The sequence below is a fragment of the Talpa occidentalis genome, unplaced genomic scaffold (assembly GCF_014898055.3).
Source record: "Talpa occidentalis isolate TD23 unplaced genomic scaffold, MPIMG_talOcc4v2.1 talOcc4.5, whole genome shotgun sequence".
NCBI lineage: Eukaryota > Metazoa > Chordata > Mammalia > Eulipotyphla > Talpidae > Talpa > Talpa occidentalis.
This window is the reverse complement of record NW_023604861.1, coordinates 82,678,373-82,702,872: the sequence shown is the minus strand read 5'-3', so window position 1 is coordinate 82,702,872 and position 24,500 is coordinate 82,678,373. Positions and strand designations below refer to the sequence as shown.

At 51.8% G+C, this 24,500-nt stretch overlaps 2 protein-coding genes across 5 annotated transcripts in view; one reads left to right on the top strand and one right to left on the bottom strand.

The window, feature by feature from the left end:
* Positions 1–2,497, bottom strand: part of VAX2 (ventral anterior homeobox 2) — a 28,407-nt gene extending 25,910 nt beyond the window's left edge. The window contains exon 1 of the mRNA XM_037528828.1: positions 2,296–2,497. Coding sequence (XP_037384725.1) covers positions 2,296–2,497 — 202 coding nt within the window. The remainder of the gene's footprint in view (positions 1–2,295) is intronic.
* Positions 2,498–2,732: 235 nt separating this feature from the next.
* Positions 2,733–24,500, top strand: part of CD207 (CD207 molecule) — a 40,423-nt gene continuing 18,655 nt past the window's right edge. For 2 of the 4 annotated variants that reach the window (XM_037527583.2, XM_037527579.2), the window contains exon 1: positions 2,733–2,948. The gene's annotated coding sequence lies outside the window, so the exon portion shown is untranslated. Of the gene's footprint in view, positions 2,949–3,218; positions 3,295–13,620; positions 13,693–24,500 lie in introns of those variants that run through there. The other 2 variants (XM_037527580.2, XM_037527582.2) reach the window with 2 other exon arrangements.

Below are 24,500 nucleotides of genomic sequence, written 5' to 3'. Positions count from 1 at the left end.
TACACTGGAGGGATATTCATGCAGCCAAGGTGCTGCAGACTTCCCTGTACCAATATGGGGCCTTTCACTGGTCAGTGGGGCCAGAAAGGAGCAATGCAGGTGACCCTGGCTAGGAGGAATTAGTGGCAGTGACATCCCTGGGTATCTACATGTCGTTAAATGGTAAAGAGAGACTTATGATAGTCCTGTCTGCCTTTCATTTCTTCTAGGTGCATGTTTTATAGTTAATAGTCCCATGCTTATAGTTCCATGCTTTATAGTTAGTATTTCTAATTACATTATCAAATAAATGTCATGGCATTTCTTGTACATGTGTAAGTGTGTTTATAAAAACACACCTTCTAACAATGGACACAAACTGCCCTGCTAACAGTTGGGGTCCATCTCTATGTGACTGTGGATAGTGTGGATAGCGCCTAGAGTGGGTGGTCCCCACCCTGTGAGATGAATGATTGATTTTGACTTATAGCTTCTGTGAGTCTACATCTGAGAGTTATTTAGCTATTTATTAATAAATTAATTTTAATAAATTAATTTTTTCTGTATGCAGAGTTAGTAGAGTGGAGAGGACACTAGGGGGGCACAGAAGGCACAAGTGTCCATTGTGAAGGAAATGTCTATCTACAGATGGGATTGAGGTGGCGAAGGGATGTGCTTGTGGTCACAGGCAGGGACTTCGGTGCTTAATCTGGGAGTGTGGTTTTAGGGGGCTGGTTTTTCCATTCCTGTAAAGCCTTGCAGATTTTCTTAAAGAACTTCAACCTGGTTACTAGCCCCTCACACCCAGGACACCTCACAGTCTATGGAATGGGACCTAATTTAATCCCAGGTGCCCAACAGGTCAACACACCTGCTTGAGTTCCTGCTGGCCAGACCACCCACTTGCCTTGTTTTGTAACTGCTTTGATCCAAGCCTACCCCCAGAACAGTGGTGTGCGCCCCATCTCTGATGACCACACCTGACAAGAGTGTTTCCCAAAGATCAAGGTACCTGCGTGTGTTTGCAAGGTACCAGTAGCCAAGCCTTGGGCTGCCTCCACACTCCATTCTAGCCCCTTCCCCCAGCCCCAGAGGCCCCCCACACCGAGAGGCTGCGGGGAGGCTGTGCAGACCAGGCTGAAGTAGCCTAGTCTGTGTGGGGGGACAAAGTCGATATCCTTGTGCAGGAGAGACCTCAAACCGGCGTCAGGCTGTTTCCCCTTCACCAGTCGAAGGCCACGGAAATCAGTCCTGTTCCGTCGATTCTTGAGGTCCTTGGGCTGGCGGGACCCGCGCTCAGAAGTACAGGCAGGAAAAAGGCAGCGCGAGGAAACCCGGCAATGCAGTTGATGGGGGCCGGCGAGCCGCTACTCCAGAGGCGCTCCTTCTGCGAGCGGGGTCTCTGGGTCTCGGGGCTTCCACACGGTGTGGGAAACAGATCTCAGGCCTAGGGAGCTAATCCCCTTTCTCCTCCCACCTCGCTAGGCAAGGCCGGGGTCCCAGGAATAGCCGAGCCCTGAGCTTCGCTGGAGCCTGGCGTTGGGGGCCGGGGGCGCCGCAGGCTAGCGCAGGGGAGGCCAGGCGGAGCTGGGTCCTCGGGCGCAGTCCAGGGGCGCGTGCAGAAGTGTGGGGAAGGCGGGCTCGGCGGAGAGGAATAGCCAGGAAAGAAGAGGAGGGCGAGGGAGAAATGGAGGGACGCGGAGAGCTAGAGGCCCTGGGCCCAGGCGCCGCGAGCAAGTGGGAACCGAAAGCTCCGCGAAGCGCGGGCGGCCGAGCGCGCGGCCGGCACCCGGCGCCGGGGAGTCCCCTCCCGCGGGTGCCGTCTGCGGCGCTGGGGATGGGAAACAGGGCTGAGCCCGAGGCGAGGGAGAGCCGAGGCCGCCTGGTGCAGCCTGGACTTTTCCTTCCGCGGTCCCGGGCTGTGGTCGCTCGGAGTCCCGACCCCGCCGAGCGCTCGGACGCTCCTGTCCGCGCGGGCGAAGAGGGGCGCAGGGCGGGGACCCGGCTCTCGGCACCCGGCGTCCTGTGCCAGCCCCGCCGCAGCAGCCGGCTGGGCGAGGGGCCGCTCTGGGAGGCCCAGAACTGCCAGGCAGTGGGGTGCAGATCTGCTCGGTCGCGGTCGCCGCTTTGTCCCCTGTACTCAGCTCAACGTCCAGAACACAATAGACGCTCAAAATAGCATTTGCTGAATGAATTACTGAATCACGAATAACTAAATGGATGCGTGAGTTGGGAGGCGGAGGCTGCAGGAAGGTGGGGGTTAGAGCGGGGTAGGGTGGGGGTCCCGTGGGCCAGGGTGGCGAGCTGTCCTCTTACCTCGAACCAGGATGCGGCGGCAGTGGTCTGTCCCAGTAAGCCCGGGCTGCGGGTCACAGCCGGCGCTGCCCTCGCTGGAGCCCGCAGAGCTGCAGGCGGAGGTCCCAGCAACTTCCCTTGGGCTTCGGCCCCGGGCTTCAGCGCCGGAGTCCTCAGCCCGGCGTGGGGGGCCGCCGTCGCGCTCCGCGCCCCCATCGCCCATGCCGGCCGCCACGGTCGCCTAAGCCGCCGCCAGACCAGCCAGGGCTGGCCAAGCCCGGGGCTCCCCGCCCCTCCACCCCCAGCGCCCGGCCCGGCTCCTCCCCGGCCCCGCCCCTCGCGGCTGCCCCACCTCTCCCTGCTGATTGGGCGGAGGTCCGGGCTCTTTCGAGTCCCAGAGGCGCAGGAGGTAGTAGAGCCGGGGGTGGGGGGCAGGGCCCCCGCTCCTCCGCCCCTAGTCCGCCCGGCTCCGAGCCGGGCTGAGTGAGCTGTGGCACAGAAGAACTCCCTACATTCCCTCTTAAAGTTTATCAGCTCCCTCCCTCCCCCGACGCCCCGCGCACTTCTCTTTCTACCCTCCGTTCCCAGGGGAGCGCAGCCTCGACGGCGCGGCCCTTCAGCGGGATTGACCACCGAAGCGCTCCCGAAGGCAGCGCCGGAGCAGAGAACCCGAGGTGGGCCTCGCTGGGGCTCTTGGCGCGCTGGGGGGGCTGGAGGAGGGAACTCAGGTGGGGGTTCCTCCCTGTGCCCCACCGCCACCCCGCTCCACTCATATCTGCACCCACACTCTCCTACACAGAGCGAAGACGCCTCCGGCCGGCGCGCCTGGGCGAGCAAGGCCAATATTGTGGTAAATGCGCCCAAGAGAGTGAGGCGAGGAGCAGAAGGAATGTCCCGCATTTGCCAGGGAAGAGAAACGTTCCTGGGCAGCGGGCGCAGGGAAGAGAGTCAGTGAGACCAAGGCTGGGGTGGGCGGCAAACGACGTCACACAGGACCACACACCCAAACAGGCATAGAAGGTGGGCATTCCCTTTTGCCACCTCTACGCTTTGTGGCGCTTTTCCTCCCCAGTCCCGGGTGCGGTTCTGCCTCCAGTGGGCTGCGGAGAGAGGTGACAGCACTGACTGAGAACCTAGAAACGTGGGAGGGTAGTGGAGCTGGGCACTGCCAGGTGAGGAGGGGGGCTGGGGGGAGGGCTTTGGGCATAGCATTTACCCTGGGAGGCTTCTGGGTCCATCGCACTGTTTGAGGACCCCAGTGCTCGACCTAGAGTAGCTACTCTGACAGCGCCGGGAGACCAGGCCCCACTCCCTTTTCTTTGACTCATAAAGGGGCTTGGAAGGAAGGTTGCGAGACCCCAGCAAAGATGTGTGTGAAAACTGTGCGCGCGCTGGAGGGTGCGTGACCCCTCGCAGAAGCGCTGCCATGCTAGGGTGCCCCACGGGGCTCCAGTCCATGGGAGGGTCTGATTGGGATTTTTTGTGGCATCGCTCTGGATGTGCAGGTGAAGGTGCTTGTGGCATAATTGCTGGCGCGGCCTCCATGTCTGCGTGAGAGGGGAGCCTGTATATGCCAGTGCTTGCCTGTGGGAACTACGTGTGCACTTGAGCAGTTGAATGTGCATGTTTCCAGGCTCAAATGTCCCCAGCGGAGAGTGATGAGGGCAGGGGTTTGCCAATTTCTCAACTGGTGGCTTTCAGCACCTCTGCGCAGAGTTTAGGATCAGGACAGCGGAGTGTAAAGGGAACAGGGGAGGAGGCCTGCTGGTCCATATTAACACAAAGGACAAGGAAGGGAAGCAACACTGGGCTACATTTATTAGGCTGGGGAAGGGGAGCAGAGGGATTGTGCCTGAGTGTGCTGAGAGAAAGCAGCCTGGACCCACGGCAGCTCCTGACGGTACCGAGAGGGAGTGGAGCACTGGGAGAAATGAGGTTTATATCAATGGAATAGTTAGAGGAGGGCCTGGGGGAGTGCGGTCCTGCTGGGGCCTTGGAAGGAACCTGGCCACCTGTTTTCTGGTTGTCTTGCACTTGGTCCTTCTGAGCCTGGGCACGGAGGGGCTGCCCAATTCCTAAGTGATCCCGGCATGGGCCAGAGCTCTCTCCACCCCAGCCCAGTGGGAGCTCCCAGCCTGATTCAGTCCTTCATCTCCAATCCACACTTTAGTTTTTCTCCTCTCTAGCTCTCATAAGTTTGATTATTTTTATTATTCAAGTGACACGCTTTTAATATAGAAAACTTCTTAGGAAAAAAACCACCCGGCTCAAACCTTCCGGAACCAAGCCCTAGCTGTTCTGCCATGTGGGCCCCGAGTTTCTGTTCAAAGAAAAATACACCTGGTGGACCCTGCCGGGGATTGTTGGTTTTCACTCCTTAATTTCCATTTCACAAACTACATCTTCTCCTGCCAGCAATGCAGGGCTCCCTTCTGGTAACCTGTTCTGAGGTCCCTGGATGGGCTTGGGGTTGGCACACACTCAGCCCTGGGGAGAGTCTCTCAGAGCGGGGACCTGGGAAGCTGGGGCTTGCTCGTCTTCCCTGGTTGCAGGGAGAGGCAGACTGGGAGCACCGGAGAGGGCTGCGGACTAGTCCCGATTTGCCTTTGGGCAACCCAAGTCTCCTCTTTCTCCCATGCCCTTATTCTTTCCCCACATTCTCTCTGGGCCGCTTGTTAATTCCTGCCCCGTGGAAGTCCCAGCTCCCAGTTCTCCGCGGGGATTGAGAGAGGGAGTCAGGGCTTCTATAAGGAGAGTTGGGTGTGGTGTTTGTGTGTGGAGCAGGGGGCCTGGGATGCTGAGTCTCCTCACCAAGCACAGGCCCTGGCTTAGCCGAGAACCTGACCAAAAGGATTCGGGAGGCTGGTATACCCTTAAACCCAGGCCCCTGAACCCAAGGCCGCTTGCAGCCTCATTCTATCTGGAAATACATTCATTGCTCAGGTGACCAGAATCCCTTGCCCAGGAGACCAGTCATTTTGGGCCAGTGGATTTCCACCCAAATCCTGACTGGCTACCTCCTCTGGTCCGGGGTGAGGAAGACAGGACATTGTACTGGGTAAAGCTTGTGTAGAGATGTGTAGCCTTAGAGTGCTTGTGTGTCTTTGCCCGCATGCGAACACTGTTTGTCCTAGGGCCCCTCCCTCTGGTGGGCTAAGAGGGAGGCTGAGCTGGAGGGCTCCCGTGCCCACCTTGTGTGAATTCACTAGGATCTGGGATTCCTCACCTGGCAGTGGGGCTGAGGGCCAGTGTCCTGTCTGCTGTCCTCACCCTCACCCCCAGTCTTCAGCAGGGTTCTCAACCTATTTAAGATTCTAGGGACCATGGGCATATCCTCTGCCTTGCTGTGCCTTTCCCTCCCTCTTTTATAAAGAAAGTGTGTGTGTGTGTGTGTGTGTGTGTGTGTGTGTCTCCACGCACTAGTGATTAGGGGGCAGGGCAATGGCCCAGACTGCTTTCTCTGTGGCTCTGAGCCTCCCTTGGCTCCATTGTAGACAAATTCTTAGGTGCTGGTTCAGTTCTTCCTGGGTCCCACAGGGCCACCACAGCCCAAGGCCCAGCTCACTCCTTGCTGTCAGTTTCCTGCCTGGCCCCAAAAGTTGCCAGAAATTAATAGGCTTGGAGGTTTTCATAGTGGACATTATTGTTTTTTGTAAAAGCGTATTAATTTCTGGGAATGGCAGCAGTGCTGCTACCCAAGGGTTGGTTGCAGCATAATCTCCTCCAATTCCACTGACTGGCCCTCGAAGATCACTCCTGGCCTAGGGCTGACACTGCAGTCAGTCATTGACTCATTTTAGGAACACAAGCTGACTGAGCCTGTCTGTGCTGGATGCCAGCTTGGCACACTGAGGATTCTGAGCATTCAGCAGTGACTAGGCCCCATGAAGGTGGAGGTCATCTGTTTGGTAGAGCAGGGAATGGGAATCAGCTGGGTAGGGTGGCTTGGTTCAGAGTGAAGTGGGGGAAGTCCCAGCCGCTACACCACTTCCTGCTGCTGCCTATTCTACTACCTGTCATTTACCTTGCTAGCCTCAGCCTAGGGGCATCTGGCTACCTCCAGTTTGCCTCTGAGGCTACCCTCAGCCTCTACCTTGGTCCAATCCTGGAGGAGGGGGTTTCTGGGGTATGAGCTTTTACTCCTTAAGTGCCTCCAAGGCTCAGCCTGGACCCCTTAAGGCAACACTCTCCTGCTTTGTTGTGACCCTCCTTTGCTTGGGCAGGGCTCCCAGCCGGGCTATCTGAGCACAAGAGCCATCAAGATGTGGCACCATTGCCAGGTTGGTACAACTCTATGTGCCCTTCCTGAGCCTGTAGTCCCAGGGTTGCCCAGCAGAGACGTGTCTAGACTAGTCTAGAGTAGGTAAGAGGAGGGGGTTGGGGACCTCCAAATTGGGTGATCTTCTCTTCCCATCGGATCCACCCCCAAACTCTCTAACGTTCCTGCTCCTTTCTTCCTGCTCCTCTTTCTCCAGCAGTTCTCTGTTACACTTCCTTCCTCCTTGATGATGAGGATTTTGCCACTTCTTCCAGTTCTTCAACATTTGCCAGTTTTTCTCTTTCTGCTTGTCTGGAGACTTCCTCCTCTCCATCATCCCTTCCCTGCTGTCCTTCCCGATAAACCCCTCTGCAGCAGCTTCTTTGCAGCCATTCTCCCCAAATTCTCTCCCTTCTTCTGCCCAAGTTTCCTGTCCTCATCCCTCTCCCTGATGGGGCAGGTACATCCTCCTCTACTTATCTTTCCTTGGAAATAATGATCTTTAAACCAACAATGAGTGTCTAGAGACTTAAGAATATCTTCCAAAATTTTCCTTTTTAACAAACAAAATCCCTTCACTCCTACCACACTCCAGGATCAGTTCCCAAATAGACAGACACTTTGTTTCTCTATTTCTGCTGGGGCATGTGGCTAAGTGCTTGAAGTTGTGCTAGAATCATATTTTTTAAAGATTTTATTTATTTATGTATACAAGAACTGGGGTACAGGCCAGAGGTGGGGGGTGAGATGATTCCACCAGAGACAGAGTGGGGAACAGAACAGGCAGACTGACTGAAGTACACTGCTGAGGGGAGCAGCAGGCAAGACAAGAGAGGTCTGCTGTGCCATATGGGCAGCTCCCACTCGAGGATATTCTGCAGTGGCTGCGGATAGCTTCATTCTGCTGTGTCTTAACCCCTTGCATCACCAGGGAGGCCCTAGTATCATATTTTCATAAATAATCACAGCTTAAGGGTGAGGGATCAGCTACCCCATTTTATATAGGAAGAAATTGAGACCAAGATCACACTGCTGGTTCACTCAAACTCAAACCCAGACACCAGAGAGACCACAGCCCTACCGATAGGAGAAATCTCTTCTTCCTCACTTCACTCTGAAATCAATGTTCCTTCCCAAACTCACATGATGGACTCAGAAACCTGTTGTTGCAAGCGGTTCTCAGCACAGCAGGGGAGGTGGAGGCTTTCTGACTGAGACACAGTGCCTTTGTAAGAGCTGTGGTCTTTGTGGAGAAGGAAAGAAACTTGGGCTTGGAGAACAAAGGTGTTGGAAGAACGGAGCCTTGGTTTATTGTGGCTGGGCAGTGACCTCCCTATCTAGACCTATGTATGTGCTCTTTTGTTTTTGTTGTTTTGGGTAACATCTTTATTGAGATATAATTTACATATCACACAAGTCACCCACTGTGTGTACTGTAATGGATTTTAGTATTTTCACAGATATACTAAATTATATAACATATGCACCAATGCCCAGTGCAATCATCAACTTGCACAGTAAATTTTAAAGCATTTTCATCATCTCAGAAAGAAACCTCCTCCGTTTCCATCCTTCCTCAGCCCTAAGCAACCACTGATCTACTCTCGGTTTCTATGGATTTGTCTGTTCTGGACATTTCTTATTAATGGAATCATGTCATATGTGGCCGTTGTGTCAGACTTTTTTTTTTTACTTAGTGTAATGTGTCAAGGTTCATGAATGTTGTAGCCCGCATCACTGCTTCCTTCCTTCTTATAACTGAATAATATTCTCTTGTGTGGTTGCACCACATTTGTTGTCTGTTCAATATTGATAGATAATGGATTGTTTCTACTTTATCTGTGTGGGTGCACCCCTGACTTGAGGTACCTCCATGGCAGCTCAGCCAGAAGAGGGGGGAGTTTTCTGGAGCAGTTGGGAAAGCCTGGTAAAGTTGAGGAAAAAGTCACCCACTGGTTGTGTCCCCAGTTAATCAGTCACCTTCTGGAAGCTTTGCTACTTCTGTCCTATGAGGAGGGAGAGTCTGGACTTGGAGGCTTGTAAGAATTATAGCCTCCCTGGGGAAAATTAGGAGCTTGGACTCTGCTAGGTTGGGTAAGAATCTGATAACTACTGAGAACTAGTTGCTAAAAGGTTGCTTACCCTCTCTGCCTCAGTATCCTTATCCCTCATAAATGGGGTAATGTTAGTTTCGAACTTCTAGAGTAGTTCTGAGGAGTAAGGTAGCCTTTTTAGAAAAGCCCCACGAAGTGTGAAGCACTGAGGCACTGAGAGGTTAAGAAACCTAATAGCAACTAATAAGCAGTAGAGCTGGGATAATAACCCAACTTCGCCAAAAGTCCAGTGCCTGGCACTCGGTGGGTGCTGGAAGAAAGAAAATTTAGAGCTTAAAGCAAGAAGACACAGGTAGCACTTACACTCCCCCCCCCTTCCCCTGAAGGCACCTCCAGATAAGCCAGGCAGAAGGATTGAGGGTAGGATGCTTCACCTGTTGGTGGGAGTGCAGATTCACAGATTCGGGGTCCTCAAGCCCAGCTGGTGGAGTGAGTTGGGGCTGTAGGACAAACATGATTTGCTGCCAAAACTTCGAGCTAGCAGCTCAGTTGATTTTGCCCAACATCCTGCTTCTCAAACACTGACATTGAACTCCAGATGACACCAACCCTAGGGGCCTCCCCGATGGCGGTGGCGCAGCGGTTGAGCTCTGGGTTGCCAAGCTGCCTGCAGCCTCTGCAGCCTGGTTTGATCCTCGGCTGCTCCCCGGGCACCGAGGGTCCCGCATGGCGTGCAGACCTCTCCTGCCACCTGCTGCTCCCCTCAGCAGTGTACTTCATCATCTTCCTGCTCTGCTCCCCGCTCTGGCTCTGGTGAATTCTCTCACCCTCCCGCGCTTCTGACTGTACCCAGTGCTTGTATAAAGAAATAAATAAATCTTAAAAAAAAAAAGAAATTAAGCAGCTGAAAATATTAAAAAAAAAAAAAGATGACACCAACCCTACCTTCACTCACCGGTACTCAGGACACTGTGGTCTTTTCACATTTACAGTGCCACTTGTCCCTCGGTCACAAATCAGATTCTTCCTTTCCTAGTTGGGGGACCCTAACCGACAGCCGTCTTGCGATCCCAGGGAACAGAGTCAGGGTGCCAAGCGGAGCTGCGAAGGATCCGTCCTGGGTTTGGAGGCAGGGCAGTATAGTGGGGGGCTGCGCCCTTGACTTTTGGCGAAGTTGGGTTAATATCCCAGCTCTACTGCTTACTAGTAGGCTGCTTAACCTCTCAGTGCCTCAGTGCTTCACGCTTTGTGGGGCTTTTCTTGAGCGCTTGGGAGGCAGCAAGAGGAACTCCCCAGGCACCCAGGGTCTTTATAGCCTCAGATGCCTTTTGAATTGGCAGGGTGTCACAATTTAAATGAATCTAGCAAAACAGCATTTCAAATGTTGTTAGAATAGGTTTGGAGAGGCTTTTGTTTCTATGCTTTCATCAAGGGCAAGCTGCTAGTTTCTTTCCTCCTCAAATTAGTGCCTCAGAGAGTTTGCTTACAGCAACTTACAGCATAGATGTGGCTCCTTTTTTATGTTGGCTAGCCTGCTACAACACTGCACTTTCAAGGTCATCAACCCACCCCACCTCCAACTTTCCAGCTCTCAGAACCTGTGAGTTTTGGGTCTGTTGTCCCAAGAAGTGAGATCATCTGCAGTCAGCTCATCTGCAGACAGTTTCCAGGCTGAGCTTGGCAAATTGAAGCATAGAGTCTCCAGCACCCCTTGTCCTGGCTTCACGGTTCAGGGGTCTCTCCTTTCTCTTTGGTGGAAGCATCTTTGCCCACTGGGTCAGGGTGGTCCAGATAAGACCAACAGAGACCACGCCACAATGGGGCCTGCCCCCACCCATGTGAAAAAGAAAAGGTTTACCCAATGATGAGTGGGGCAAGACTGAAGGAATTTGCCTGCAAAAGGACTCCCAGAAAGGAAGGGGGTGAAGTATTGGGTGACTGTCCTCTGTGGAATGCTGGGAACACTCTGACCACCAGCCAATACCCCTTCAAGAGATCTCCCCATAGAGGATTACTCAGAGATGTCACCAGAGATGCATATCTGCTGGGAATGGTTTTCCAGGAGCTGCTGCTTTAGATTTGGTAATCTTTAGATTACCAAACATATTTATTGATCTACTACTATATACAACAGGGGAGGTATCAGGAGTTGTGGGGACAGTTGGGAACCAGACAAACTCAGATCCTCCTGGTCCTGGAGCCAACACCCACAAAGACAGCTAGCCTTAACCTGGGCAGTCAAATCCAAGGCAGGGAGCCAGGGAGGTTGATCTTTCCGGTCACTCCACCCATAGGTCTTCAGAATGCACTCACCAGCTGGTGACAAGTGCAGATTTGTTTTCCTGGTTAGAAAACCCACCTGTGAAAATAACTGCTATAAAAAGGTGCTTACAAACAGTAAAGTACTTAGAAGGAAAGTGGAATGGTATAAACAGAAAAAAATTGAGAGCAGGTAGGACAGGGCTGGTCATTTAAACAGGTCATTAAAGGAAGACATAATTTGACTATATCACTCCCTAGAGAACTCCTTGTGTGGGTTTATGAACTCTGGAAGAAGGGCCAAGTTAGGTCTAATTATATTTAGTTAACACTGCAATTTAAATGCCTAACCTTTCTCTGTTCTTTTTTCCTTCCCCCCTTTTTGATTTCCCCTTGAGCCCCTCTTTGTTCTTTGACCTTTCTACTGTATGTTTGCCAAATACTTTAATCAGCCATCATTGTCTATCTTTCCTGAAAAATTAAGAGACAGAATTTATTCACCGATATTCTTTAAAATAGATATAATACAATTTTAAAACAAAAACATACTACAATAAATATAATCCCACCATTATTTCTGCTTGTTTCTTCCTCTAAGATTTAGGTTACTGAGTTCCCTTTAAATACAACCCAGGAAATCTTTGAATTATATAATTAGGGTTCTAGAGATTGTTGAGGGAAACATCCCTTTTTCTATGACTATTTTTTTTTAAAGATTTCTTTATTTATTTATTTATACAAGAGCCAGGGTACAGGCCAGATTCGCGGGAGGGTGAGTGGATTCACCAGAGACAGAGTGGGGAACAGAACAGGCAGACTGACGAAATACACTGAGGAGGGGAGCAGAGGGCAACACAGGAAAGGTCTGCTGCGCCATGTGGGACCCTCGCCCACAGGCCGGGATCTGAACCGGCGCTGGATCGAAACCAGCGCTGCAGAGGCTGTGGACAGCTTCACAGCACAGTGTTCAACCGCGCGGGAGGGTGAGAGAATTCACCAGAGCCAGAGCGGGGAGCAGAGCAGGCAGAGGGACCGAAGACACTGCTGAGGGGAGCAGCGGGTGGCAGGAGAGGTCTGCGCGCCATGTGGGACCCTCCTCCGGTGGCCGGGGAGCAGCTGGGGATGGAACCGGCGCTGCAGAAACAGCGGGCAGCTTCGCAACCCAGCGCTCAACCGCTGCTCCACCGGGGAGGCCCTTACTACTTATTCTTGAAGTATTTCTCTTTGCTCCCCCATCCCACGAATACTTGAATACTTGTTTTGCCCTGTTTTTTTTTTTTTTTTTTAGTTTAATTTACTCAAGAATGGCAAGAAGTTTTGCTTTTAAATGTTGCCTTTGGAAGTGGTGCCAAATGTTACATGATTTTCTTAAATAAAATACTACAGTAGTTCTCTTAAAAAAAAAAAAAAGTGCTTATGCCACAGCCTCAGCAGCCCTGTGTAGTGAGCTAAGCACAAAGAAGGTGGATAAGTTACCACGGTCAATCAAGTCGGCAGACAAAACGAAATAAAATAAACATACAAGCAAAATCCTCAAATATGCAGACCTATGTCTTTCGTGTGTGTGGGTTGTGTTTTCTCTTTTAAGGATTTATTTATATATGCATACAAGAACGGGGTACAGGCCAGAGGTGCAGGCGGTGAGAGGATTCACCAGAGACAGAGCAGGGAACAGAACAGGCAGACTGACTGAAATACACTGCTGAGGGGAGCAGTGGGTGACACAGGAGAGGTCTGCTTCGCCATGTGGGTTGCTCCCTGGCCGAGGATGGAATTCGCGCTGCAGTGGCTGCAGACAGCTTCATAGATTGCATCTTAACCCCTTGCACCACCGGGGAGCCTCCCTGGTTTGTGTTTTTAAGTGTAAATGTATGCAATTGTCACTAAAAAACCCCACAACTATTGGTTTTAATTAAAAAAAAAAAAAAAGAGGAGAGCATGCATGGCGGGGGCATTATAAGTATTGCAAAGGAATATAAAATAACAAGTGTCTGTCTCTCCAGACTCTCAGCGCATCCTCAAAATCCCCAAGTTCTTGCTCCATCTTGAATTTACATCTGAGACGCTCCTTAAAAACCCGAGGGGCGAGCGGCCTCCGCACCGCATGTCACTAGCGCGGGAATGAAGTCACGGCGTCCTGGGCTCTGCTTTTGCCTGCATTGGCTCTTGCTCCCCGCAGCCCCCCCCCCCGGCCCCCCCTTTCTGTGCCCCCATCGCTCGAGGGTCAACCTCTGGCGAAAGTGGTTGTCGCAGCTTCGTCAGCTTAGTGTGTTACGGAAGATTTTGATCTTTGTGGGTCTGCGTAGTTTTCTTAAACGAGTTAAACTGAGGGGAGACGCGGAAAGCAAGAGAAGGAAGCCTGACTGCCACGCGAGACGGCCGGCCGAGGAGGGTGAGGCCAGGCGGGGCGCGGCGGGGCCGCCCCAGCCCGCGCGCAGAGGGCGCCCTCGCGGCCCGCAGCCTCGCCACCCCCGCGGCCCGGGGAGCGGAGCGCGGCGGCGGGAATTAGCGCGCGGGGCTGGGGCGAGGGATCGCCGCGGGGCGAGGGTTCGGGACCGGATTAGCGGGTTCAAAAGCAGGTCAGGGAGAGCTGAAGGAGGCGACCGGGTCCGTGCGAGGTCAAGGTCCTTGGGAGAGGCGGGGCCCGCCAGGTTCCGGCACCGCGGCGGGGCGGGGGGCGGGGGCGGGGGCGGCTGGCGAGCGCCGGGAGGATGCGGCGGGAAGCCGGAGTGGGGAGCGCCTGGAGGGGTTCGGCGGGCTCTAGAGGGAGGCGAGTCCTCTGGATGCCTGGAGACAAGGACACCGCGGATTCTGGGCCCCGGCCGTTGGAAACCAGGGGGCGGCGAGGTGAGCCCGGACAATCTCAGTTAATAAAGAGCAATTGTAGCCGAGTTTCCTATGCGCGCGTGCGCATCTGCGGAACCGGGTTTACCTACTTTTTTTTTAGATTTAATTTTCATTTATTTATTTATTTATTTATTTATTTATTTATTTATTTATTTATTTATGTATTTATTTATTTAAAAGATTTATCTGTTCATTCATACAAGAGCTGGGGTACAGGCCAGAGACGCGGGGGTGAGAGGAGGATTCACCAGAGCCAGAGCGGGGAACAGAACAGGCAGACCGACGAAATACACTGCGGAGGGGAGCAGCGGGCAAACAGGAGAGGTCTGCTGCGCCTTGTGGGTTGCTGTCTGGCCGGTTGGGGATGGAACTCGTGCTGCAGAGGCTGCGGTCTGCCTCATAGTGCGGCGCTCAACCCCTTGCGCCACCAGGGAGCCCTCATTTTCTCCTTCTGGCGCGGTAGGACGTGTGTTAGAGATACAGTTTTTCACACTGTTCAGAGGAGCGCCAAGGAACTTCTTGTCAAGAGCCAGTCTCCTCTCCTTTGGCGGACACCCGCGGCCCCTGCCGCGGAACAGCTGCCGTGTGAAATGACGGTGCCACCGCCCGAGCCCTGGCGCGCGCGGAGGAGGAGGGCCGGCGACACCGCTCTCCCGCGGCGCGTCTCATTCCGTGAGTCCCCCCGAAGCAATCTCTCCTCGTGTCTCCCCTCTCTTCTGAAAGAGCTTCCGATACTGGTGGAGAGGAAACTTGGGGAGACTGCCAGATGCGAATTCTGCGCCCCACCCTGATATCCAGGCCTCGGTAGATAACCCCAGACCCCAATAAACAGGCGATAACTGCTCATCGTCACTGGGTGGAGGCGCCCCCCCCCCGTAGCCATCTCCAGTGTCCCCCCACGTTTGGTCACTCCTGCCCCAGGGCCTGTTCTCGATCCCCCAGTCCGTCATTCGCCTTTTCGTCCCCACGCGCGAGGTGGGTGCGGCCTGGAGAGACGGAGTCCGGGAGCCCCGGCGAGGTGCTTGAGCTCCACCGAAGCCGGCCCCTCGGGTTTGGGGCGCTGCTTGGTTTTCCCCGTAGAATCCACGGGAAGAGCCCTCTCCTGGGCTGGGGGAGGTTTACAAATCTTCACGGTGGCGGTGGCGAGGGCGGAGCTGGAGGTCGTGCTGCTGGGGAAGGCCTAGGGGCGGTGGGGGGAGGCCAGGAGGGAAAAGGAGACTGGACCCCAAAGCCGGGTCCGGGGCGCCGGGGAAGGAGCGCTGGGGGGTGGGGAGCAGGGAGAGGGGCGGGGCCGAGCTGGACCAGACAAAGCACCGCTGGGTCGCCAGTTTTTCTTGAATCCTTGGCTTTGGTCCGTGGGCCGGCTGGGCTGGGTGGAGGTGTGCAGGTTGCTAGTGGGAAGCCAGTCTGAAGGGACTGATGGCAGGCGAAATCCCCTCGCTCATCGGGCATCCAACTGCGCCCAAGTAGTCTCTGGTCGGTAGGGGAGTGGCGGGGCGAGGTCGGGGGGCGCGGTCGGGGGGCGCTTTCCCATCGCTTGGCTCCAACCGACTTGACCGAAGCTTTGTTCTGAAAGACCCTGGGAATCCCATCCCAGGTCTGCAGCCGGGCAAGGTGCCGGAACCCTTGCGTTAGAAATGCATTTCTATGGCTGAAAAATTTCTGTTAGATTTCCTATCATTTCAACAATAGTGAGACTCACCGCCGCGTCCAAATTCTGCACACTGTTCATACGGTTAGAACAAAAACAGAAGTAAAAGAAGGAAAGGAATTCCAGTGTCCAAAACGCTTCATAACCCTCTTTCCATAAAGACAACTTAGTCTTTTTTTCATCGCATACTTAATTTGCACCATTTAATCATGGTGAACATGCAGTGTTGTATTTTTGTCTTTTCTGTTTGAGGCGTCGCCTGAGTGTTTGCCACGTGCTCTGGTCTATTAAGCATACCTTTCAATGGTCAAGTGATAGCCTATTATATTACTGTGTAGTTTTCTCTTCTGAGGTTTATTCAGGGCCCTCACTGAGTCTGCAGGGTAGGTACATTTTCATTGCTCTTATAATTGCCAAACTGCTTTCCAAAGCAATTTGCACAGGCATTTATTTTGGGGTCACTATGGGCAGCATGTGATGCTAGAGGTCAAGCCTTAGAGCATTCCTCCCACCACCACTGTCACAGGGCCAAGTCTGCTGAGACAGGCCAGCAGAGCAAGAACTACTGCACAAAGTGGCAAGCCCTCTAGAGGGAGGGAAGACAGGCAGTGGGATATGGGAGTTTCCTTGGGCAGCCTGGAGAAAGTCAGGTAAGACTTCAGAGTTGAAGGTGACTTCCCACCTCTGGCTGGGGGTTTGTCAGGTAGGGACTCAGGGACCTTGCTTGCATAGGTTGGGTAGTGTGAGATCTTTGTGGATTTGGAGAGACCATAGCCACTTGCTTTATGGGAGCGTCAGGTATGGGTGGGGGTGTCTGGGAAGGTGAGACTTGCCATGTGGGAAAAGGGAACTGAAAATGCAAGCTCATCTTAGGGCATTTGCACCATTTTAAATGCCTGCTCAGTTATAGAGGTATAATTACACAATCACTATTGTTTTAAAGTGTGTTTTGGTGAAAGGAGCTGACATTATTTAAAAATACGAATTGTCCTTTAAGAAATAATTCTCAGGGCCTTCCTGGCCCATCTTATTCCTCAGAAGTGTGAGATGGGAAATTCCCTTCCTCTCCTGCCCAAGAAGACACCATTGGGTTGCATTTACTGTGTGTGTCTTCATTGCCACATGTTCTCACAAAATATGTGATTTTGTGTGCATGTGTTTTACTTTTTTTTTATTTTCTCATGCTCTAAACCAGAATGTTAAGACCTTTATTTTTTTGTCTCTGAAATACTCTAGGCAACAAATAAGAAACAAAACCACTGACTTCTGTGGTTTTCTGATGAGCAGAATGGGGAAAGATGAATTTCCTTAACTTGCGCATGTATTTTAGGTTCATATACACTGGGGTTTATATTTCATTTTTTTTACATCTTATAAAAATGTTATTTTAAAATAACTTATAGTAAGTTGCAAAGATCAGTCATTTTTTTCTCCAGGAATTCTGTGGGGTTTTTTGTTTTTGTTTTTGTTTATTTTTGGTGAATAATGTTGTTTAGATGCCAAGATAGGGAACCAGTTCTGGACATTGTTATTGGAGGTGAGAGCTGCAAGACTCTCTCAGTGAACAGTACTGAGGACTATATTATGTATATATAACACACTTATATTCATTGAGGCTCATTAGTTCATACCAGTCACTCTAGTTTCCAAACATCATAGGGCTCTCTAGTTTTCTTTTTATTTTTTGTATTTGTAATTCTCTGCTCTGTTGGTGAGATTCTGGCTCCTATTATCCTCACAATGGTTATATCTAGTTTGATGTAACCAGTTTCCTTTTGCTGCCTTGCCTCCCACCCAGATGTGGGAGCCCTTATCTGTTGGGCTTGAACACTCAGTGAGGAGGCATTGGGTCACCTGCCTGACACCCACACCAGGTCAGTGTGACACCTACCTACCTGTGTGCAGATGCTTTCTGGAACCCACCTCTAATGACTTTTTGGGTAGGATTTTCAGGAAGGGAAGAGCAACATTTTGTTTTTAGAGACCCATCCCTGTTGTTCTGTGCACACTTAATCTGCTGCTTCAGACTGCTGTAGAACTCTCTCTCCATGGTATGTGACTCTCTCGTTCTACTTGTCTGCTCTGCTCTTCCAGGGAAACATACCCAGGTGACTCCAATGCCCCTGCCCAAAGGAACATCCTGTACAGGTTTCCGTAAGCACTCCTGGGAAATAATTATCTTTGGGATGTAACCAGTGGAATTTCTGGTCACGTGGCATGAAATGCCTAGCTTGCATAAACGGTGCCAGCTTCCTGGCTGGTGGCTGCTCAGTCTGCACCCACCAGCAGCACACGGGGCTTTCTGTAGCCACACATCCCCTCCACACTCAACTTGGAGTTGCCCACTCTTTAGTTTTGGCAATCTGCTAGGCACCAAGGGGTACTTTGGTGCTAGGCACCAAGGGGTACTTTGTTGTTTAAATTTCATGTCTGTGATTACCAGTGATCTCCAGCATCTTCCCCAAATGCTTATTGGCGTTTTGATCTTTTCCTACCCATTTAGTTACATGTCAGTACCCTATTTTCCTAAAATATAACTGGATCTGATAGTTAATATTGTTCTCCAAATTTCCTGTCTCACTTAAAATGTCTTGAGAATCTTTTTACCAGCTGTCTGGAATTCCACAGTTGGGTGACCCACAAAATAGTAAGCAATTTCTCTGTTATGGATATCTGGGCTCTTTCAGGGGTTAAATGCCACAAATACTCCCATAACTGTCCTTGACACACATCTTTGCACTTGTGGCAGAATTTCTTTAGCGGAATTACTAGAATGGTGTCTTTAATTCAGAGTGTACGTTTGAAGACACCAGTCATATGTAACAGTGTCCTCAAGTCTGTGGGGGAGATGGAGACTCAGCCAGGGCAAAAAGTTTGGAAAGAGAGCATGCTCCTCATTTTAGAAGTGTGATGGGTATTGAAGGCAGACTTAGGTGATGAGGACTTTGCCCCTCTCCCCCACGCCCTGGAGTGCAGAGGTGAGCACATGGAGAGATAGGTCTGATTACAGACTTATTCACACTAATGAGACTGGCAGAATGTGGTTTCTGCTATGTACAGATGAGCAGGTTGTGTACTGCACAAGGTCACCTGGCCTAGAAGGTAAATGAGAACTGAAAATCAGCCTGAGTGAATTTTCACGGAGATGCTGCATGGGTGAGAGATGGACCTGACTGTGGGTCACAAGGGAGAACATGGTGCCCAGGGCACCTTGCCGTTAGACCAGCCACTGGAAACTGACTAGGGAGGGTCCCTGGGACCTCTCACCAGCCCTATCTTCTACAAGCAAGAGGACATGTTTCCTTCCCAATAGTCCCTCAGGGAGGGCAGCCCAGACTCTCTTGGGAGATCCCACCTCACAACCCTGTGGGTTATGCCCGTGGGGCTGTGCAGCTGACAGAGTAGATTTTCACGGGCTGCACCTTGGGGCAACTGGGCTGAACTTCCTGTCTTTGGGAGAAAGTTGAGGAGGGATAATTATATATATCCACTTCTGGCCACTGGGAAAGGAAGTAGAGTGACAGTGTCCCTCTTCCTCTTTCAGAAGCCAGTTACAGTGGCAGAGACAAGCAGTCAGGCAGAGTCAGTGACACAGGTGGAGACCCAGTCTCAAGCCAAGCACTCTGAGGTAGACCAAGGACCCCAGCCCCCCTAGGAAGCTGAGGAGAGAAGAGCCATCCTCTCACAGCACTGAGGTCAAGCTGCCTGGATGGAGCAGACTTGGGCTCCGTGGGACTGGAATCTGAGGGTCTGAGTGGCTGATTTGGTCTTAGGAGGACCCTCTGTGGAACCCCCACAACCCCATCTCAGCTCAGCTCCTTGGCTTCTCACAGCTCCCAGAGCAGTTATTTTTAGCAGAGTGGTGCTAGACAGGGTAATGCCAAGATGTCTGGCAAACCTCAGCTCCCTACTCAGGGTTGCTTACAGTGTGAGTCAGGGTGGAAGCATGTGGGGTGGACTCAGGGTGGAGGCATGGGGGGAGGAGAGAAATGCACAGACTAGGATGCACTTTAAAAAGTGCTAGTAAAGTCTAACATTTATTAAATACTCGTGTGCTTTTGAAATCCATAACGGCCCAATGAGGTGGGACCGTCTATTCCCATTTAATAGATGGGGAAACTAAGGCTTAGACAGGTTAGATAACTGTAGTCCTAGGTCAAAGTCTGTTATCACTGCACCACACGACCTCTTGCCAATGGTACTGGGTTACTACCACCCCTCGGTGTCAGGGACAGTTGGACGCACGCCGGGCACACACATTAATGCCATGCCCTTGTTTCTGCTAATTTTACTTGGAAGTTGGGTTCCCTTTCCTTCTCTCTGGCATCCCACAGCCGAGTGCCTGCCCGTTCTCCAGCAGCAACTCTGCGAGCTCGCCTGTCTCGTGCTGCCCCCTGCTGGTCACAACCTGCGGCAACTACCGGGCTAGGCGCAGCGCCGACTTCTGTGCGCATGCGTCCTGGGCGCCGGGCGCCAGTTCTCTGGGGTCGCGGTGCTTTAGGGCTCAGGGTTAGGGCGGGGTTGGGGTTGGGGATGGGGAAGGGTCCCGCTCAGGGACGCTGCCCTGGAAGCTGATCGCTTGTCTCCATGCTCTGGTTTACAGTCAGCGCCCCGCGCAGGACTGCACTCTCCCTAGCCCTGCTCGCACCCGAGGGCGTGGGAAGAGGGCGCGGATCCCGCGGATCCCGGGGACCTGGGACCGAAAGCCGAGGCGCGCCTTGTATTCATTCCTGAAGTACTTCCTGGGTGGTGAGGGTGCGAGGATGCTGAAAACACCTGCCTTGCTCTAGAGAACAGTAGCCCTCCTCCTGGCCTTGAGTGCCTGCAGGGTAGGAGAGACAGATGTGGCAGGGCGATGCGTGGAACCACTGTGGACGTAAAGTACAAATCTGGTGGAGGGAGGGTCAGTGATCACCAAGGGGTAGCACCCGAGCAAGGACCGGTTAATCTGTAAGAACGCACCAGGCAGACCTGGCCCCCCTCACCCAGAAATACAGGAGGGCAGTTGTGATGTGTGCATCTCTGTCTGTTCTGTTCCTGGCAGCACCTGTCCCTCTCCTGAGCTTCCCCCTTACATCTCGCTCACCAGGTTCCTGGGGGAGTCTCTGAGCTTCCAGACCAAGGGGTGAGCTCTTAATACTGTGTTTTCGAACTTAAGAGAGCAATCATTGCCTTTAACTGAACAAGTAAAACGTGACAACAGGAAAACCAAGTATGTTGGGTGAAAGTGGGTTTCAGGGCCTCCCCTGGTGGCGCAGCGGTTGAGCGCGGAGCTGTGAAGCTGCCCGCAGTCTCTGCAGCGCCAGTTCGATCCCGGCTGCCGGGCGAGGGTCCCACATGGCGACCTCTCCTGCCGCCCACTGCTCCCCTCAGCAGTGTACTTAGGTCCTACTGCCTGCTCTGCTCCCCGCTCTGGCTCTGGTGAATTCTCTCACCCTCCTGCACTTCTGACTGTACCCAGTGCTTGTATCAATCAATCAATCAATCAATCAATCAATCTTTTTTTTTTTTAAAGTGGGATTCACTAGTGCTCAGGAGGATAAGAGACCTTTCCCAGCCCCATTTTCTTTTTCTGTTTTTTTTTAAAGGTTTATTTATTTATTTATACAAGCGCTGAGTACAGTCAGAAGTGCGGGAGGGTGACAGAATTCACCAGAGCCAGAGCAGGGAACAGAACAGGCAGAGTGATGAAATACACTGCTAAGGGGAGCAGCGGGCACGGCAGGAGAGGTCTGTCGTGCCATGTGGGACCCTTGCCGGTGGCCGGGGATTGAACCAGCGCTGCAGAGGCTGTGGGTGGCCTCGCAGCCTAGCGCTCAACCGCTGAGCCACCAGGGAAGGCCCTCCCAGCCCCATTTTCTGTCCTGTGGGAAGGAATCCTCTGATTGACGAACAAATGTTCAGACCATAACAAAAACAAAAAGTCGTATCACTTTGACCTTAGCAAGAACAGCTTTTGTGGAGCGGGTGACATGGAGCCCCACTGCTGCCTGACTCCTGTTTAGGGGAGTGTGGCTCATAAGAGGGAGCCCTGGAGGTTCTGGAATCTCAGAACTGAACTTGTTAGGACTTGGTCTATTTGCGGTCACCAGCTGGTAGGAAAGAGGACACTTCCACCCTGGCTAGTTCCGCAAAATCAAGACTGATCATCTGTGTCTGCTCTTTAAGGACAAGGCCAGCAGTTGTTTGTCTTCCATGAAGCCATCACCTGAGTCTCTGTGTTCAAAGAATCTGGCAATTGGTGACTTTGTACATTTACTGGTGTCCTGAGTCCTGGCCTAGGTAGTAAGCGGTAGGGATGGGTTTACTGGTTTTATTATTACTACCTTGACTGAGGGGATCTGGAATTCCTGGGAGGTCAGGATTCCATCATAACTATAATTCAGTCCTTCAAAATTTCAAGGAGGACCAGATTCACGCATTGTAAAAATAATTCAAAGCCACACTGGGTCCTTCTGTGTCCAGCTGGGCGAATGGCGCCATCTATGGGCCACTGAAGAAGAGGACTTGGATGCCCTATAACAGAGGCCTGGGGTGGTCCCAGAAATGGGGTTCTAGGGTGTTCCTGTTGATTAATAGAAGTGAGTTCTATAGTGACATGAGCTTTGTTTAATGAGTAGATGTTTGGAAGCAACACAACAAGTGGATGGGCCAATATGTGAGTCCGGGTGTGACGTGAATTAGGGCTGGAGTGGAGGCAAGCTGGTGAATCACCACAAAAGCAGTGCTAAAGACCTCCTTTCCAGAAGGTGATAAAGGACTGGTGGCGTTTTGGTATCTGCTCATGTGGGGAGAGGCAGTGGATCAGAGGTTGGGACAAATTTAGGGCTAGGTGTAATAACGCCACTTGGAATGTCAAGTCTGTGTACGCCAGTTATTTAATAATACCCAGCACTCGCTTACCAGGTGCAGGGCATTCTATGCATTTCAAACATGGATGAGCTCATTAACCATTGCAACAACACCATGAGGTAGATGTCTTAGCCCCCATTTTGTATATAAGGGAACAGAGGTTCAGGGAGGTGAGGTAACTTTTCCAAGGTCACAAAGCACAGGTAATCCAAGACTCCAACTCAGGAAGCCTGGCTCCAGAATCCAAATCTTTTTTTTTTTTTAAAGATTTATTTATTTATGCATACAAGAACAGGAGTACAGGCCAGAGGTGCAGGGGGTGAGAGGCTTCACCAGAGACAGAGTGGGGAGCAGAACAGGCAGATTGACCGAAGTACACAGCTGAGGGGAGCAGCAGGCGAGACAGGAAAGGTCAGCCGCACCATGTGGGAGGTTCCCTGGCCAGGAATCGAACTCATGCTGCAGTGGTTATGGACAGCTTCATAGGTTGCGTCTTAAACCCCTTGTGCCACCAGGGAGGCCCAGAATCCAAATCTTAACACACACACACACACACACACACACACACACACACACACACACACACACACACACACCCCTTTTAATCTTTTATTTTCTTTTAAAGATGTTGAGAATATGGTGCAGCGGTAGAGCCCTGGGTTGTGAATGCGGCGCTGGTTCAATCCCCGGCTGCTAGGGTCCCACATGGCGCGCAGACCTCTCCTGCCGCCCGCTGCTCCCCTCAGCAGTGTACTTCGGTCCTTCTGCCTGCTCTACTCCCTGCTCTGGCTCTGGTGAATTCTCTCACCCTCCTGCGCTTCTGACTGTACCCAGTGCATGTATAAACAAAACAAACAAATAAATAAATAAATAAAACATGCCTCTATTAAAAAAAAAATAAAGATGTTGAGAATCCTTTAAAACAGGGGACTGACTTTATGTTTTAAAATTCCATTATGCGTCTCATTTCTTCCCATATACTCAGGAAATGTCCCCAATCCCTGGAGTTCCACACCCATAGAAAAGGTTTTTGTTCCTGTAGATGAGTTAGCTGTTCCCCACACCCATCTCTCTGGGAGCCTGGTGGTTCTCACTCTAGGGAAAGTACCCAGGAACCAGGGGTTTTCTCTGTCAGGTCACCCACTCCCAAGCATGTGACCATAGGCCGCACCCAGGAAGGGATCTGTGCCCATGTCAGGAAATTGTGGTTGTGGGGGATATCCAGGCCCCTGTGGCCAGGGAAGAGGAACAATTCATTCTGCAATTTACAGAGAGAACTTAAAGCAACAGCATGTTGTTGGTGGAAATTTATGGAAATGGACAAGGAAGTTGACCTAATGGAGACCCCTCCAGAGGAATGGATTCTTTCTTTCCATTTTATATTGAGTTTTTGCATCTTCCTCCCACTCTGGGGCTCCCTGATACCACTTTACAGAGTCTTATCTCTGGTACCCCTGCCCTGCCATCCCAGATCTTTGGTTGAATCACCTTCTCTTCTTCCTGGGGAGCATGACTAGAAAAAGCCACACAATGGGATATATTGGGATGGGGGAGCATAGGAGAAAAACATTCCTAGTCCCATAGGGCAGTGCCGGACTTGGCTCTTACAGTCTCTGGAGCGCCTGTCATGTTTATCTCAGCTGTGCATCATGTTGGTAAATTGAAACTGTCTATGTTGGAGATATTTATGCAACAGTAATCGACAAATATTCCAAATCAGGGTTTCCTCTCCACAACTAGAAAGTCAGTTGTTAAACATTTGTGAGCACACCACTGTAGATGCCATTTGTTAAAAATTCTCATCTCCTTGGGCCTCCCCGGTGGCGCAGCGGTTGAGCGCTGGGTTGCGAAGCTGCCCGCGGCCTCTGCGGCGCCGGTTCGATCCCCGGCTGCTCCCCGGCCACCAGAGGAGGGTCCCACATGGCGCGCAGATCTCTCCTGCCACCCGCTGCTCCCCTCAGCAGTGTACTTCGGTCCTTCTGCCTGCTCTGCTCCCCGCTCTGGCTCTGGTGAATTCTCTCACCCTCCCGCGCTTCTGACTGTACCCAGTGCATGTATAAACAAAACAAACAAACAAACCAGCAAACAAATAAATAAAGCATGCCTCTATAAAAAAAAAAAATTCTCATCTCCCCATCACCACATTGAATTTTTGTGGAACTTCACCCCTCCTCCCCTTGCAAAAGGACTTAACTTTGAGAATATGCTTAACCTTGAACATGGCGCTCATAAAAAGAACCTTAGAAACATAAGGAAAAAAATATTCCCTCCCACAAAACTATAGGAAAGCAGCACAATTTAAGTG